Source organism: Oncorhynchus kisutch, linkage group LG13 (assembly GCF_002021735.2).
Source record: "Oncorhynchus kisutch isolate 150728-3 linkage group LG13, Okis_V2, whole genome shotgun sequence".
NCBI classification, from domain to species: Eukaryota; Metazoa; Chordata; class Actinopteri; order Salmoniformes; family Salmonidae; genus Oncorhynchus; species Oncorhynchus kisutch.
In genome coordinates, this window is record NC_034186.2 from 38,622,455 (window position 1) to 38,639,996 (window position 17,542).

General features: G+C 42.2%; 1 protein-coding gene across 1 annotated transcript in view; it reads right to left on the minus strand.

The window, feature by feature from the left end:
* Positions 1-3,043, minus strand: part of LOC109902959 (fibrillin-2) — a 116,388-nt gene extending 113,345 nt beyond the window's left edge. The window contains exon 1 of the mRNA XM_031786185.1: positions 2,851-3,043. Within this exon, the coding sequence (XP_031642045.1) occupies positions 2,851-2,998 (148 nt within the window). The 5' untranslated portion in view covers positions 2,999-3,043. The remainder of the gene's footprint in view (positions 1-2,850) is intronic.
* Positions 3,044-17,542: the final 14,499 nt, after the last annotated feature.

Consider the following 17,542-nt stretch of genomic DNA (forward strand, 5'->3'; position numbering starts at 1 on the left):
TTTTGCAGGGTTAATTGTCATTATTTAAAGCAGCTGTCTGTTTAGCTTTGCTTTTAGTGAATCAACCTTCCTTACTTTTTGAAGTTGTTTGAAACAAAGTTCCTGCAAGATGTTTGTCTTTTGGAACCCTACAAGAAGAAAATAAAAACCCTATGCTTGGAATCCTGATGCCAAGACTCTCTCCCTCCTTCCAGTCCACCTTCTAGCCCACTGTTGTGCCATCCTTTCAAGACTGAGGCCCTAGGTCTCTTTCTTACACTAGGTGACACTCAACTTCAATTATGCTGCACACACCTACTCCTCTACGCACGCACACACACACAGTATAAACAGTTTATACACACACAAACAATTAACATACAATGCTATATACGTACACACACTAACAGTTTTCTACATTGTGTGTGGGTGTGTGCGTGTGTAAGTGAGCTGTAGAGAAGTTAGACTAGAGGAATGTAGCCTCCACTACCACCCTTCTCCTCCTCAGCCTGTCCATCTTCATTACATGTAACAGCCGTTCCCACATACTTGTCATGTGATTTACAGCTCCTGCTCTCCACAGAGATTTAGAGCAAATTCCTCCCCGGGATCAGTCAAGTTCCACACACATCGGGAGCAAGGCCCCACTAATGGGGCCACAGCTAATGAATTCACTGAAACCCTTAACAAAGAGTTTCAGTCAGTTGTGGAATGGGTGGCCAGTAATAAACTTCTCCTGAACATCTCTAAAACTAAGAGCATTGTATTTGGTGCAAATCATTCCCTAAATTGTATACCTCAGCTGAATCTGGTAATGAATGGTGTAGCTGTTGAACAAGAGGAGTCTAAATGACTTGGTGTTACCTTAGAGCAAGTGAACAGCAAACCTGGTTTCAAAAAACAAATAAAGCAACACCCTCTCCCCATGGGACCTACTTGTTGAGTGTATGTCCTGACATGTATATGTAATTCACACACACACACACACACGTTAATGTTTTTAAATGTATGTAAATTGTAAAGTATTTTGTCTGTAATGTCTTTTTTTGTTATGTGTCGGACCCCAGTAAGACGAGCTGTCGGCTAATGGGGATCCTAATAAATCTATGGGTCAAGCTGGAGAGGATACAGGATGGGCCCCTCATTGATCCCCTAGTCAGTACTGTACGGTAATCGGGTACATCTCTGATGTGGTCTGAAGACCACAGGCCAGCTGAAAACAACATGGTGGGTGCCTGCTGGGAAGCGGCATTCATCATTTCATATCACTAAATTGAACAGAAGGAGATGAGGAGAGGAAGCCTCTTCAGACTATTGAGATGAAAGGTAACCTGTACCTGCGGGACAAGGAATCAAGGAGGTACCAAAATCCCCTTTGTTGTCTTGCTGCAGGGGTTGCCCATTTCAGTCCTGAAGGGTCTGGTTTGGCCTCGTGTCACTCTACATGCCTAATGAGGAACTGATTTACACCTCTGGCAACTGGTGGGGTGGCAGTTTATTCCAATAACAATGATTAGAGGCCTCACATCAGGGCTGAAGAAAGGGGGAGAACGACAGAGACCACTTTCAAGTCCTTTCTATCAATTCAATTTCTATTTAAGGACTTTACTGGCATGGGAAACATATGTTAGCATTGCCAAAGAAAGTGAGATAGATAATAAACATAAGTAAAATAAACAATAAAAATGAACAGTAAACATTACACTCACAGAAGTACCAAAACAATAGACATTTCAAATGTTATATTATGTCTATATACAGTGTTGTAACAATGTGCAGATAGTTAAGTGCAAAAGGGAAAATAAATCAACATAAATATGGGTTGTATTTACAATGGTGTTTGTTCTTCACTGGTTGCCCTTTTCTTGTGGCAATAGGTCACACATTTTGCTGCTGTGATGGCACAGGGTGGTATTTCACGCAGTAGATATGGGAGTTTATCAAAATTGGGTTTGTTTTCGAATTCTTTGTTGATCTGTGTAATCCGAGGGAAATATGTGTCTCTAATATGGTCATACATTTGGCAGGAGGTTAGGAAGTGCAGCTCAGTTTCCACCTCATTTTGTGAGCAGTGTGTACACTGCATACGTCGGCCTTCCTCACTAGCAAGGCTATGCTAACTGAGCCTGCACATAATCAAAGTTTTCCTTACGTTTGGGTCAGTGACTGTGGTCAGTTATTTTGCCTCTGTGTACTCTCTGTTTAGGGCCAAATAGCATTCTAGTTTGCTCTGTTTTTGTTAGTTCTTTCCAGTGTCAAGTAATTATCTTTTTCTTTTCTCATAATTTGGTTGGGTCTAACTGTGTTGCTCTCTCTCTCTCTGAGGTGCAAGGTGTTCTACTGTTTAAACCCTCCAATGTGTTATCTACTGACCTAGCTACAGGAGATCACAGGCTGGTAAGGAAACAATAGGCCCTGCCTGGTCTGCCAGAGCCAGGGTGGCAACCAGCTACCACACATTCTTAGCTGTCATTAGTGATGCTGGATAAGAATGGCTTTAGGCTATTTTAACCATTGTGTTTCTCAATGGTGGGGCTTAGCTACCCATTGTAAGTGGGCAGGACCATTACCTACTCAAACAACTATGTGTCAAATATGATGAAATAATGTCAAGGATGTGCCATTAAATGTCAACAATGTCGACAAACTACTGTAGTAAAAGTTCATAGTAATGTATGAATGGGGGTCTGAGATGATCTACTGTGAAAATGGTTATAGCAGGGACGATATTGCGCCAATAATGAACGGTGACCACCATAAGAAAACAAATGTCTAAATTCTGTGTGGCAGATAGTACCCCTTGACAAGCTTTATGCAGCACTTGGCCAACACACAGCCAGATGCTAATCACCCCAATCTGGTTCCACTTACCTCCCTTTGTTCCTTCCACCTCCGTCGCGCAACCTGTTCTCACAAATATGATGCAGCCAGTGCAGACTTTTGAGAGGAGTTGATAATGATACTCGTTACAGAAAAAGATAATGAAAGATGTCCTTTCCGAGAGATTCTGTGATGTCATGCGGCAACAATGAGAGGCCCAGGCAAGCGAGGCAGCTGTGAGTGTGAACTGACAGAGCTGGGCTAAGTGTGTGTCAAATCGAATCTAATTTTATTGGTCACGTGCACATATTTAGTGTGTGTGTGTTGCGTATAGTGAAGTGTCTGACAGTGGGAGGCGAGTCAGACCGATGTTCCTCGTACCAAAGGCAAGGAATCTCTGTGGCAAAATGCCCCATTAAGGTGAAGATGACAACTAGGATGTTCACAAATTGTTTCTGCACTTTACTCTCTCTTGACAGTTCAGACAATCAGTAAGAACTTTTACTGACAAGTGTCATCTTTCTGAAATTCATTACATTTGACTTTTGAACAGTTTAGTAATTTAGCATATGCTCTTATCCAGAGCAACTTACAATTAGGAAAATTCCACCGTAAAACTATCTTTCGGTATTTGTTTCATTAGTCCATTGTTGATATAGTGGGGCGGCAGGTAGCCTAGTGGTTAGAGTGTTGGACTAGTAACCGAACGGTTGCAAGATCGAATCCCTGAGCAGACAAGGTAAAAATCTGTTGTTCTGCCCCTGAACAAGGCAGTTAACCCACTGTTCCTTGCTCGTCATTGTCAAATAAGAATTTGTTCTTAACTGACTTGCATAGTTAAATAAAGGTTAAAAAAAAATTGTCCCAAAATGTTTTACATGTCAGCACTCAAGGTTTTCAAGATATATCACTTTCAAAATACAGAAATACAGCTCATATGATGCACAAAGTTTCCTTTAAGATAGCTATGTGAGACAAATTAAAATTAAAATGAAGTCACACGCTTCATAAACAGCAGGTGTAGACTAACAGGGAAATTCTTACTTGTGGGTCCTTTTCCAACAATGCAGAGCTAAGATAAAGATAAAAAATATTAAGAAAAAAATGTAATAGTGACAGAAGGAATAAATACACAGCGAATAATGAATAACAATAACGAATAAAAGTACCATGGCTGTACACAGGGAGTACCAGTACTGGGTCGATGTACAGGTGTACGAGGTAATTGAGGTAGTTATATATAGGTATAGGTAAACTGACTAGGCAACAGAATAGATAATAGACAATAACAGCAGTGTGCGTGCGTGCGTGGGTGCGGTCAGTATGCATGTGTGTGTGGGCATATGTAGTGTGTGTGTGTGTAGGTGTGTGTTGGGATGTCAGTGTAAGTATGTGTAAAGCAACACGACACAACACGACACAACGCCTCTCCCCTATTTGACCGAGATATTTTATGTGTATGTATTCATATGGAGCAATGTGTGCCATATTTAAATGTATGTAATTCTGTCCTTGTGTTGTTCTTGTCTAATAATGTTCTGTATTATGTCATGTTTCATGTTTTATGTGGACTCCAGGAAGAGTAGCTGCTGCTTTCGCAACAGCTAATGGGGATCCTAATAAAATACTAAATACCAAACTCGACAGAACATCTTCGTTTTGGCGAAAACACCGCCACTTAAATGCCTAGTAGAGGTGAAAGACACACCTTCTAGCACTGATTGTTGATTTGCCTGGCAACAAGACCACAAATTAGCAAGAGTGCTGCAGAAATATGTCTGAAACGAATCTGTGTACAACTAAGAGTCACAAGTACTGAGCAACCAGACAGTTCAAACAGCAGTGATTTAGTAGGCTACTAGGTAAAAGACAGCACTAAAATTAAATTGCCCTAGCAAGAAAATACCAACAGCTACTTACTGAATTAAAAAAAGAGACTCACTACCCTTGTAGGATCTGATGTTCTTCCAAACTATAGATGACACTTTACAACTACTGTAATTCCTGTAAATCCATTAATATCTGACCTAAGTGGAAACCCATTCATATCTGACCTAAGTGGAAACCCATTCATATCTGACCTAAGTGGAAACCCATTCATATCTGACCTAAGTGGAAACCCATTAATATCTGACCTAAGTGGAAACCCATTAATATATGACCTAAGTGGAAACCCATTCATATCTGACCTAAGTGGAAACCCATTCATATCTGACCTAAGTGGAAACCCATTCATATCTGACCTAAGTGGAAACCCCGACTGACTGGAAACACTGATACCGGCCCTCTCAGTCTGTGTCCTGGTCTGGGGGAGATAGAGAACCAGGCATGTGACATATAGGACCTGGCAGGGCCAGAGATCTGGCAGGCAAGCTGAAAGCGAGGAAAGAGAGAGAGAGGGGGGGGGGGGGGGGGGGGGGGGGGAAGAAAGAGAGGGGATCCAAGGAGCCAGACAGACGAGAGGAAAAAATGACTAGCTCTCTGGGAAAGCCATCTGAGCAGTGAAGGGAGAGATAGAGAAACAAAACAGAGGAGAAAGAATGGGATATCATTCATTTAAATAGCATTGAGGGTTATTACCTAAAGATGTCATTATACTGTATGTATTTACTTGTGTCATGACGTTACCATCAATTGAGTCTATTAACCATTTAAAAATTTCTGCTTTGTGAAATGGATGTTGTCGTTTCTGGATTCCTTTTGGAACCACTTAATTTGATCAATTACATTCGAGTTTAAGTGGAATTAAAGGTTTTAAGGTGGAAAAACATTTCAGTTCAGATTTAGGTAACATTTAAGAAAAGGAGAGACACCTACTGGCCAGTCAGTCAACTGAACTACTTTGGGTTACTTTATGTGAAGACAATCAGATTCTGGACATTACATTTACATTTTTGTCATTTAGCAGACGCTCTTATCCAGAGCGACTTACAGTTAGTGAATGCATCTTAAGATAGCTAGGTGGGACAACCACATATCACAGCCATAGTAAGTAAAATGTTCCTCAATAAAGTAGCTATCCGCAAAGTCAGAGCTAGTAAGGGGAGGGGGGATCAAGTGCGAGTGTTAGTTTTTATTATTATTACTTTTGGCAAAGAAACATAGCCTACCACAGGTTTTCACTTTATAAAGTAACTTTTGACAATACCTAACTTTACCATCCTGGGTTTAGTGTCTTTTTAGCTTCCAATACATACCACCATTTAAGCACTGAGACAATGTTATGGAAAATACACAAGAATGCAGAATAAACTCACATTTATATTTACATTCCAAACAGATGACACACAATGTCTCCATTGTGCTTGCTGCCTCACAGTGAGTGTGTTCTATTATCTCCACTGAATTCCACTGTGGGGACAAAAACAGAACTCTTGGGCTCAATTCAATCAAACCCACATTGCAGTGTTTACATAGTAACGAGTAAACATGTTTTTTCTCCCTTGTTAAAACAAATTTCGAAATTGGTTTGATTGCAGAAATAGCAGGTACACAACACTTCCCTAGCAGATAGATGCTTCAGGTTTCTGAATACGATGAGTGTATATGTGTGTGTGTGTGTGGGCACTGATGTACATAAACAAGTTGCCTAGCCTGAATTTACCTCTACTGTAATCAAGAAGTCATAAATCCAGAGGTCAGTCAGAGCAACACCACACCCATGCCCTTGCAAACCGATAAGATGATCTGACCACCTACAGTGGCTTACAAAAGTATTCACCCCCTTGGCATTTTCCTAACCTGGAATTAAAATGGATTTTGGGGGGGGGGTTGTATCATTTGATTTACACAACATGCCTACCACTTTGAAGATGCAAAGTATGTTTTATTGTGAAACAAACAAGAAATTAGACAATAAAAACAGAACTTGAGCATGCATAACTAACCCCCCCCCCCCCCCCCAAAAGTACTTTATAGAGCTACCTTTTGCAGCAATTACAGCTGCAAGTCTCTTGGGGTATGCCTCTATAAGCTTGGCACATCTAGCCACTGGGATTTTTGCCCATTCTTCAAGGCAAAACTTCTCCAGCTCCTTCAAGTTGGATGCTTTCCTCTGGTGTACAGCAATCTTTAAGTCATACCACAGATTTTCAATTTAATTGAGGTCTGAGCTTTGACTAGGCCATTCCAAGAAATGTAAATGTTTCCCCTTAAATCACGCAAGTGTTGCTTTAGCAGTATGCTTATGGTCATTGTCCTGCTGGAAGGGGAACATCCGTCCCAGTGTCAAATCTCTGAAAGACTGAAACAGGTTTCCCTCAAGAATTTCCCTGTATTTAGCTCCATCTGTCATTCCTTCAATTCTGACCAGTTTCCCAGTCCCTGCCGATGAAAAACATCCCCAAAGCATGATGCTGCCACCACCATGCTTCCCTGTGGGGATGTTGTTCTTGGGGTGATGAGAGGTGTTGGGTTTGTGCCAGACATAGCGTTTTCCTTGATGACCAAAAAGCTCAATTTTAGTCTCATCTGACCAGAGTGCCTTCTTTCATATGTTTGGGGAGTCTCCCACGTGCCTTTTGGCGAACACCAAACATGTTTGCTTATTTTTTTCTTTAAGCAATGGCTTTTTTTCTGGACACTCTTCCGTACAGCCCAGCTCTGTAGAGCATAAACTGGTCCTATGGACAGATACTCCAATCTCCGCTGTGGACCTTTATATCTCTTTCAGCGTTATCTTTGTTCTCTTTGTAGCCTCTGGGGTTAATGCCCTCCTTGCCTGATCCGTGATTTTTGGTGGGCAGGCCCTCTCTTGGCAGGTTTGCTGTGGTGCCATATTCTTTCAATTTTTTTATAATGGATTTAATGGTGCTCCGTGGGATGTTCAAAGTTTCAGATATTTTTTTTATAGCCCAACCCTGATCTGTACTTCTCCACAACTTTATCCCTGACCTGTTTGGAGAGCTCTTTGATCTTCATATTGCCGCTTGCTTGGTGGGGCCCCTTGCTTAGTGGTGTTGCAGACTCTGGGACCTTTCGGAACAGGTGTATATATAATGAGATCATGTGACCGATCATTTGACACTTAGATTGCACACAGGTGGACTTCATTTAACTAATTATGTGACTTCAGAAGGTAATTGGTTGCAACAGATCTTATTTAGGGGCTTCATAGCAAAGGGGTGAATAGATATGCACGCACCACTTTTCCGTTTTTGTTTTTAAATAATTTTTTGAAACTAGTCATTTTTTTCATTTCACTTCACCAATATTGACTATTTTGTGTATGTCCATTACATGAAATAAAAATAAAAATCAATTTAAATTACAGGTTGTAATGCAACAAAATAGGAAAAACACCAAGTGGGGTGGATATTTTTGCAAGGCACTTTAAGCTCAAAGTAGCAGCCAGACAGACAGAGGTTGGTAAAGAACTGCTGAGGCAGGGAACACAGCCATCTCTTCAGCCTCTCCTCTGCCTCGAACCCACCCACTCCTCTAATAGAACCGATAAGGATAACCAGAAGAAAGGTTCTGCATTGTTTCAGATGGAGGAAACATGAAACCAGGGTGAAAGTCGATGGAAGTAGATTTTTTTTAGAGGACAGATAGGTCATTCATTGCATGATGGGAACTGTTTTGGCATTTGTCCAAGTAGGGTTCATTACAGTAATACAGCAGTATCAACACCAGCTCAGCTTTTCTACTTATACACTATATATACAAAAGTATGTGGACTGCCATTGGACTCTGGAGCAGTGGAAACATGTTCACTGGAGGGATGAATCACGCTTTACCATCTGGTAGTACGAAGGACGAATCTGGATTTGGCGGATGCCAGGAGAATGCTACCTGACCCAATGCATAGTGCCAACTGTAAAGTTTGGTGGAGGTGGAATAATGCTCTGGGGCTGTTTTTCATGGTTTGGACTAGGCCCCTTAGTTCCAGTGAAGGGAAATCTTGACGCTAAAGTATACAATGACATTCTAGATGATTTTGTACTTCCATCTTTGTGGCAATAGTTTGGGGAAGGCCCTTTCCTGTTTCAGCATGACAATGCCCCCATGCACAAAGCGAAGTCCATACAGAAATGGTTTGTCGAGATCGGTATGGAAAAACTTGAATGGCCTGTACAGAGCCCCGACCTCAACCCCATCGAATACCTTTGGGATGAATTGGAACGCCAACTGCGAGCCAGGCCTAATCGCCCAACATCAGTGCCTGACCTCACTAATGTGCTTATGGCTGAATGGAAGCAAGTTCCCTTAGCACTAGATGCTGCAACATCTAGTGGAAGCCTTCCCAAAAGAGTGGAGGATGTTATAGCAGCAAAGGGGGTACCAACTCCACATTAATGCCCATGATTTTGGAATGAGATGTTCGACCAGCAGGTGTCCACATACTTTTGGTCATGTAATGTACCAGACATTCCTTAGAATACAAAACAATGGCATGCAGAGCCAAGTTGATAAACATTTTCTTTTTTTGAACACATGAAATAATTTTGATTCCACTTATTGTATTCTAAATCTGAAACACCTATTACAACAAAGTCCATTCACAAAGTCATGCATAGAAAAGCCAAATGGGTTCCTTTCCTATGTAACACAATATAACAATGATAGATTTCAGCAGCCAAGGGGTTTTAAATAATGTGTTCATTTGTTTTTGTCGAAGAACCATTTTCCATGTCATTAATCTCAAAGAGCTGTCGGAGAGCCACAATGCATCAGCCCAAGGCTCATACTCATGTGTGCTCTCTGCTGGACGATGAAGGTATAGCAAAACCGTAATGTTTTTCACAATGGAATGAGGTCCATTTCTGAGCTCTGTCAGTGAGTGCAATTTTCAATTAACTGGCCCCAGAGCAGCATTCATGTCTCCCAAGTTGTTGTGTTATTCTTTGCCTTAGAGTGTGTGTCTTAAGGGTTAGTGCTGTTTTTTTTAGCTCAGTGTTAGATTGCTTCCTCTGGGGGTCAGAGAGGGTCCATGCCAAAAACAACAGGATGAAAAACAACACTGGGTGGAAGGGTTGAGCAAGGAAGGAGGGGGGTCAGAGAGGGTCCACGCCAAAAACAACAGGATGAAAAACAACACTGGGTGGAAGGGCTGAGCAAGGAAGGAGGGGGGTCAGAGAGGGTCCACGCCAAAAAAACAGGATGAAAAACAACACTGGGTGGAAGGGTTGAGCAAGGAAGGAGGGGGGTCAGAGAGGGTCCACGCCAAAAACAACAGGATGAAAAACAACACTGGGTGGAAGGGTTGAGCAAGGAAGGAGGGGGGTCAGAGAGGGTCCATGCCAAAAACAACAGGATGAAAAACAACACTGGGTGGAAGGGTTGAGCAAGGAAGGAGGGGGGTCAGGGACAGTGGGGGTTAGAACTTAGGAGATTTTTCTCTCTGAGTGAGAAAAGTACCCAGCAATGTTTTATAGGCAGTTTGAAACAGTGGTCCTGTTGTGTAGGCAACCAGGGAGCAGTCCAGACACCTGGCACACACAGACAGAGACATTGCTCAGCTTGCCTCTGCCTTGTTGGGGGAAGGACTGTGATACTTCGGGTGGACAGTCATAGGAGCATGCGGACTGGCAGTGAGGAAAGATGGAACCAGGCCTGAAGGGTTTGTGTGTGTTAGCTTGCATACATGCTTGCTTGCGTGTGTGTGAACCTGGGTCAAAAGGATCCTGTGGGAAAGCAGTGTGTTTCCTGGAGGACCTCTCTCTCGGTGCAAAATGTGACTCCATTAGGGCCAGGTCTTCAGCAGCTCAGCGGCGATGTGAAATATTGGTTTCCTGTCCACATTCCCTACCTCCCCGGCTGTGTTATCGTTGGCCCTAAGAGAGGTACCAGGCTGTGAGGCTGCAGCCTAGCGGGGCCTCCCCAACCTCCCCATGGCCCCTCAGGACTGCCTGCCTGTGGTATTGCTTAACCAACAGAATCTTGGCAGCCAGTTAGGTCCACTTTATTTTATCTGACCCCTTTCGACTTGTTTCACACCCTCTCTGTCTGTTTAATTGTTGTTTCCTCTCTGAGGGTGAGGCTGGGCTGTCTGAGTCTTAGCTGGATCCATGTGAAGTCCAGCCAGAGCAGAACAGCTTGCATCACTGGCAGACTAGAGATGTCTCCTCCATTAACAAAGGCTATGAGAGGACAAGAACTATGGTCTGTTTTACCTTCCACCTTCCACCACACATCACACCATCATTTGTAATAGTCAAAAAACGTTATTCAGAAAGGTCTCATCACTGTCTACAAGACAACACACTGAAGATGTGGAAAACAGTGAACTATGTTGAAATTGTTGATTGTTTCTGTACTGTATTCCAGCTCAGCTTTGTAATGGCTGGTATTGATGCCTTTGACTTTGAACGCGAAAGCATTAATAATGAATGTAAATGCATTTCTCTGCATATTGGGTGACTTTGTTTTCTTTTCCCTACTCAAGATCAGACAGATGGTCTGAAACAGGTTCACTTTGTACACAGACATTAGTCATCGCTGCAATTTTGTACATTTGATCACTTTGGTTCATTTTAGAATCCCAACTGTATTTTTATATCTATTTTGTGATTGGCTGTGTAACAGGACATGAGCTCATGAGCTCAGGGCTCATATGCTTGGACACTGGTCCCTGTCGGTAGTAAAAACCATCTAACAGGCATACACCCACACCCGCCTGCCCGTGTACACACACACATACACACACAACCCCTCCGAATGACACACTGTTTTCACAAAGGTTATTGGCCATGTTGATCATGAGAAAGCCACACTATAAAAAGCTCTCTGGCTTCAAGTCAAGACCAACACCAAGCAGAGTTGTTTCCCCCTCCTCTCCCTCCAATGTTTCAAGAAGTTACAACCTCCAGGCTCGACAGGGGGAAATGTCCATCTGTCCTTCTCAGGTTGTTTATTTTCCCCCTCTGCCTCTGTCTGTGTGTGTAATGACTCAGGCCTTCAAAGGGTGCTTTGATAATTCTTTCCCTGATGCTGTCTGCAGGCCGGCTGGTTGGCTGGCTGGCAATGGAGGCTGCCTGAACACCCCAGTCCAAGTCAGACTACATTCCAGTGTGGGTCTAATAACACCATTACGTCTCACAGATTCGCTGATTGCTTTGAGGGTATAAATCACATCGCTGCAGTCGGGGCTCCATGGCAAACATGCCCTGTGACAGCTTAACCATCGGACTGATGGCCCAGAGCGATAGCAGTGTGAAAAATGAAACACAGAGGAGGAGGTGTGTGTGTTGTGTGTGTGTGTGCGTGTGCGTGTGCGTGGGGGCATGAAAAGCATTATACGAATGTACTAGGCAATTTCCCTCCCGGGGGAGATGCAATTGAGGTCTCAGCCATACAGTTCATACTGACGTAAACCCGTCAACAAGAACAAGCAGCACTATCATGTTTGCTGTTGTCACAGTGCCCCCACGGTGACCTGTGTAGCTGATGACTTGGGGACAGTAGTAAAGGAAACATAAATCGCAAACAAATCACTGTAAATTACATTTAAAGCGGTTGTGATAACAAAGGCATTCAATGTTTGGTTAAATTACATGTGTGTCATGTTAAATAAACACAAGGATTTGATGTACATCTAGTCTAATAGCTTGGTCCATGAGCTTGTGTTTATTTAGTGGTGATTCCATTTGAACTGATAGTTTCTCCAAAAAGATCTCCCCAAAACTATAGCTATTATACTTAATCACTATGCAGCATCAACCTGGACTCAGGGGTAAACGTAACATAGTGAACGAGACACTTCAATTAGTATGATATGTTACAATTTGTATGGTATGCATTCCTTTGTGGATGTACAGTCGTGGTCAAGAGGTTTGAGAATGACACAAATATTAATTTTCACAAAGTCTGCTGCCTCAGTTTGTATGATGGCAATTTGCATATACTCCAGAATGTTATGAATCAGATGAATTGAAATTAAATACAAAGTGCCTCTTTGCCATGCAAATGAACTGAATCCCCCCCCAAAAACATTTCCACTGCATTTGAGCCCTGCCACAAAAGGACCAGCTGACATCATGTCAGGGATTCTCTCGTTAACACAGGTGTGAGTGTTGACGAGGACAAGGCTGGAGATCACTCTGTCATACTGATTGAGTTTGAATAACAGACTGGAAGCTTCAAAAGGAGGGTGGTGCTTAGAATCATTGTTCTTCCTCTGTTAATCATGGTTACCTGCAAGGAAACACGTGCCGTCATCATTGCTTTGCACAAAAAGGGCTTCACAGGCAAGGATTTTTCTGCCAATAAGATTGCACCTAAATCAACCGGCTCATCAAGAACTTCAAGGAGAGCGGTTCAATTGTTGTGAAGAAGGCTTCAGGGCACCCAAGAAAGTCCAGCAAGCACCAGGACCATCTCCTAATGTTGATTCAGCTGCGGGATCTGGGCACCACCAGTACAGAGCTTGCTCAGGAATTTGCAGCAGGCAGGTATGAGTGCATCTGCATGCACAGTGAGGCGAAGACTTTTGGCGGATGGCCTGGTGTCAAGAAGGGCAGCAAAGAAGCCACTTCTCTCCAGGAAAAACATCAGGGACAGACTGATATTCTGCAAAAGGTACAGGGATTGGACTGCTGAGGACTGGGGTAAAGTTATTTTCTCTGATGAATCCCCTTTCCGATTGTTTGGGGCATCCGGAAAAAAGCTTGTCCGGAGAAGACAATGTGAGCGCTACCATCAGCCCTGTGTCATGCCAACAGTAAAGCATCCTGAGACCATTGATGTGTGGGTTTGCTTCTCAGCCAAGAGAGTGTGCTCACTCAAAATTTTGCCTAAGAACACAGCCATGAATAAAGAATGGTACCAACACATCCTCCGAGAGCAACTTCTTCCAACCATTCAAGAAGAGTTTGGTGACGAACAGTGCCTTTTCCAGCATGATGGAGCACCTTGACATAAGGCAAAAGTGATAACTAAGTGGCTCTGGGAACAAAACATCTATATTTTGGGTCCATGGCCAAAAAACTCCCCAGACCTTAATCCCATTGAGGATTTGTGGTCAATCCTCAAGAGGCGGGTGGACAAACAAAAACCCACAAATTCTGACAAACTCCAAACATTGATTATGCAAGAATGGGCTGCCATCAGTCAGGAGGTGGCCCAGAAGTTATTTGACAGCATGCCAGGGCGGATTGCAGAGGTCTTGAAAACAAAGGGTCAACACTGCAAATATTGACTCTTTGCATCAACTTCATGTAATTGTCAATAAAAGCCTTTGACACTTATGAAATGCTTGTAATTATACCTCAGTATTCCATAGTAACATCTGACAAAAATATCTAAAGACACTGAAGCAGCAAACTTTGTGGAAATTAATATTTGTGTCATTCTCAAAACGTTTGGCCACGACTGTACATCATCAATTTCGTATGATATGTTACGCATTACAATTTGTAAGATATGTTACAAAATGCAATTCATACAATAGGTTATGAATTTGCTAAATGTATTGATAAGTTACAAATTCCAACTTGTTGTTGCTTACGTTAGCTAGGAGGCTAGGTGGCTAACGCTAATGTTAGCTAGGTGGCTTACATTAGCTAGGCTAGGGGTTAGTGGTTAGGGTTAGCTAAATGGTTAAGGTTAGGGTCAGGGTTTGGGGAAGGGTTAGCCAACATGCTAAGTAGTTGCAAAGTAGCTCAAAAATGGGGAGTAGTTGTAAAGTTGGTCACGATGAGATTCGAATGTGCAACCTTTGCAACGTTTGGGTTACTAAACTTCACGTTATATGCCTATCCATCCACCGCAACCAACTACCCTACTTTCATTTTTGTTTTATTAAGTAACTTTCTGTCTCATGTAATCATACCAAACGTAACATATCATATCATACCAAACGTAACATATCATATCACACTCAACGTCAACAAAACTAAGGAGATGATTGTGGACTTCAGGAAACAGCAGAGGGAACACCCCCCTATCCACATTGATGGAACAGTAGTGGAGAGGGGAGTAAGTTTTAAGTTCCTCGGCGTACACATCACAGACAAACTGTATTGGTCCACCCACACAGACAGCATCGTGAAGAAGGCGCAGCAGCGCCTCTTCAACCTCAGGAGGCTGAAGAAATTTGGCTTGTCATCAAAAGCACTTACAAACTTCTACAGATGCACAATCGAGAGCATCCTGTCGGGCTGGATCACCGCCTGGTACGGCAACTGCTCCGCCCACAACCGTAAGGCTCTCCAGAGGGCAGTGAGGTCTGCACAACGCATCACCGGGGGCAAACTACCTGCCCTCCAGGACACCTACACCACCCGATGTCATAGGAAGGCCATATAGATCATCAAGGACAACAACCACCCGAACCACTGCCTGTTCACCCCGCTATCATCCAGAAGGCGAGGTCAGTACAGGTGCATCAAAGCTGGGACCGAGAGACTGAAAAACAGCTTCGATCTCAAGGCCATCAGACTGTTAAACAGCCACCACTAACATTGAGTGGCTGCTGCCAACACACTGACTCAACTCCAGCCACTTTAATAATGGGAATTGATGGGAAATTATGTAAAATATATCACTAGCCACTTTAAACAATGCTGCCTAATATAATGTTTACATACCCTATATTATTCATCTCATATGTATATGTATATAGTGTACTCTATATCATCTACTGCATCTTTATGTAATACATGTATCACTAGCCACTTTAACTATGCCACTTTGTTTACATACTCATCTCATATGTATATACTGTACTCAATACCATCTACTGTATCTTGCCTATGCCGCTCTGTACCATCACTCATTCATATATCTTTATGTACATATTCTTTATCCCCTTACACTTGTGTCTATAAGGTACTAGTTTTGGAATTGTTAGCTAGATTACTTGTTGGTTATTACTGCATTGTCGGAACTAGAAGCACAAGCATTTCGCTACACTCGCATTAACATCTGCTAACCATGTGTATGTGACAAATAACATTTGATTTGATTTGATTTGATCTCATACTAATTTGAGTTTCTCGGATTTAATGTTTCGTCTATGACACCAGGCTGGCAACATATTAAGAATATACAAATCCAAACACTAATAACATCTAATCTAGTCTCCAGGTTATTATTTGGAATCTGATAGGAGTATAAATATTCCCTAGACAGTCAGGTATTCAGAGAGTAGACAGTACACACATGCTGTATCCCCATCTCAGGTGCCTCGACTCACAGTATATATACTCTGAATTCCTGAGGAGAGCATTTTTACAGGGGAGGGGCTATATCTTTAACAGTGGAATATGAACAGACAGAGCCATGCATTGTAGAGCCATGGTGGTCCTCTGAGGAAACTCTGGAGAAACCCCTCCTGTCAGAAGACTGTTGGTTTTGGGCTGAAGCCACCTATAGTCTAGCAGCATGGGGAAAAAAACCTGGTTGTCAGATTGGCTAGGTTATGTACTGTACATAATGCTGTACTGATGTCATTAGAGTGGGTAGTAGTAGATCATATGAAGGCAGGGCGTAACTGAAGGTTTATTCTAGGACAGGAAAACAATTATTCACTATTAGCAAAGGGAAGCTCCTTATACAGTGCATATACAGTTCAGAATATGTATAAAGTGTTTCTATACAGTATATATGTAAAGTGTTTCTAAATCCCTTCTCCTGCTGCCTGATAGTTTCATCTGTATGACTAAACCTATCTAGTTCTGCAAACTTTCACTGGGGAATTGTGTAATATTACTCACTCTTTCCTGGGTGAGTATGACTTGAGTCATCTTTTTCATTGATTCCTGTGGTTGTCCTTGGAGTTCCCAGGGTTTGCTGTTGTGCAAGTGCCAATTTATTTCATGCGGTCATAAGCTGAAATGATAGTTGCACAATAGTTACACAGCCATGTGCTTATTCATTAGTGCGCATGCTCAAGCAAGGCTACAGAAGGTCTCAGTTCATTAGGTAAGTAATGGGTATGACATGGACACTCTGGAGGTATAACAAAGTGAAAAACGAATCAATTCCAAAGAAACTATTCACATCTGCATGCCACATCTGTATGCCCATGTTTCTTCAGATTGGGAAATTACACTGAGTCTACAGAACATTAAGAACACCTGCTCTTTCTATGACATAGACTGACCAGGTGAATCCAGGTGAAAGCTATGGTCCCTTTGATGTCACTTCTTAAATTCACGTCAATCAATGTAGATTAGTTATATAACGGGTTTAAAGTGGAGGAGACAGGTTAAAGAAGGGGTTTTAAGCCTTGAAACAACCCAGACATGAATTGTGTATGTGTGCCATTCAGAGGGAGAATGGACAAGACAAAATCATTTAAGTGCCTTTGAAAGTAGTTGCCAGGCACACCAGTTTGTGTCAAAAACTGCAACACTAGTGGGTTTTCCTCATGTTTGTTATACTCAGTGTATATACCTACCAGTAAAAATAGTTGCCTAGAATTACAATTTAAAAAAATTATGTTATTCAAACCCAAAAGAAATCCTATCAGATTCTGGAACCTATCCTATTTAATCCTATAGGAGTCCAATAGGACTGGTTCCAAAATTGGACAGGATTTTCTTTTGGACTATAATAAGATTTTTTATTATTGGAATCCTGTAGGATTTTTTGACTTAGGTTTGAATGATATTATTATTACATTTTTTGGGAGAGCTGATTTATTTTATTGTTTTTCTGACAGGACAGATGTATGTACAGGTAGGAAGACAGATGCAGAAAGTGATTAAGGGCACAGACGCCACACCAGACTCCAACACAATGATGTTTTCGAATAGATTATTGTATATAAAATCCTTTAGGATAGAATCTTATGGGAATC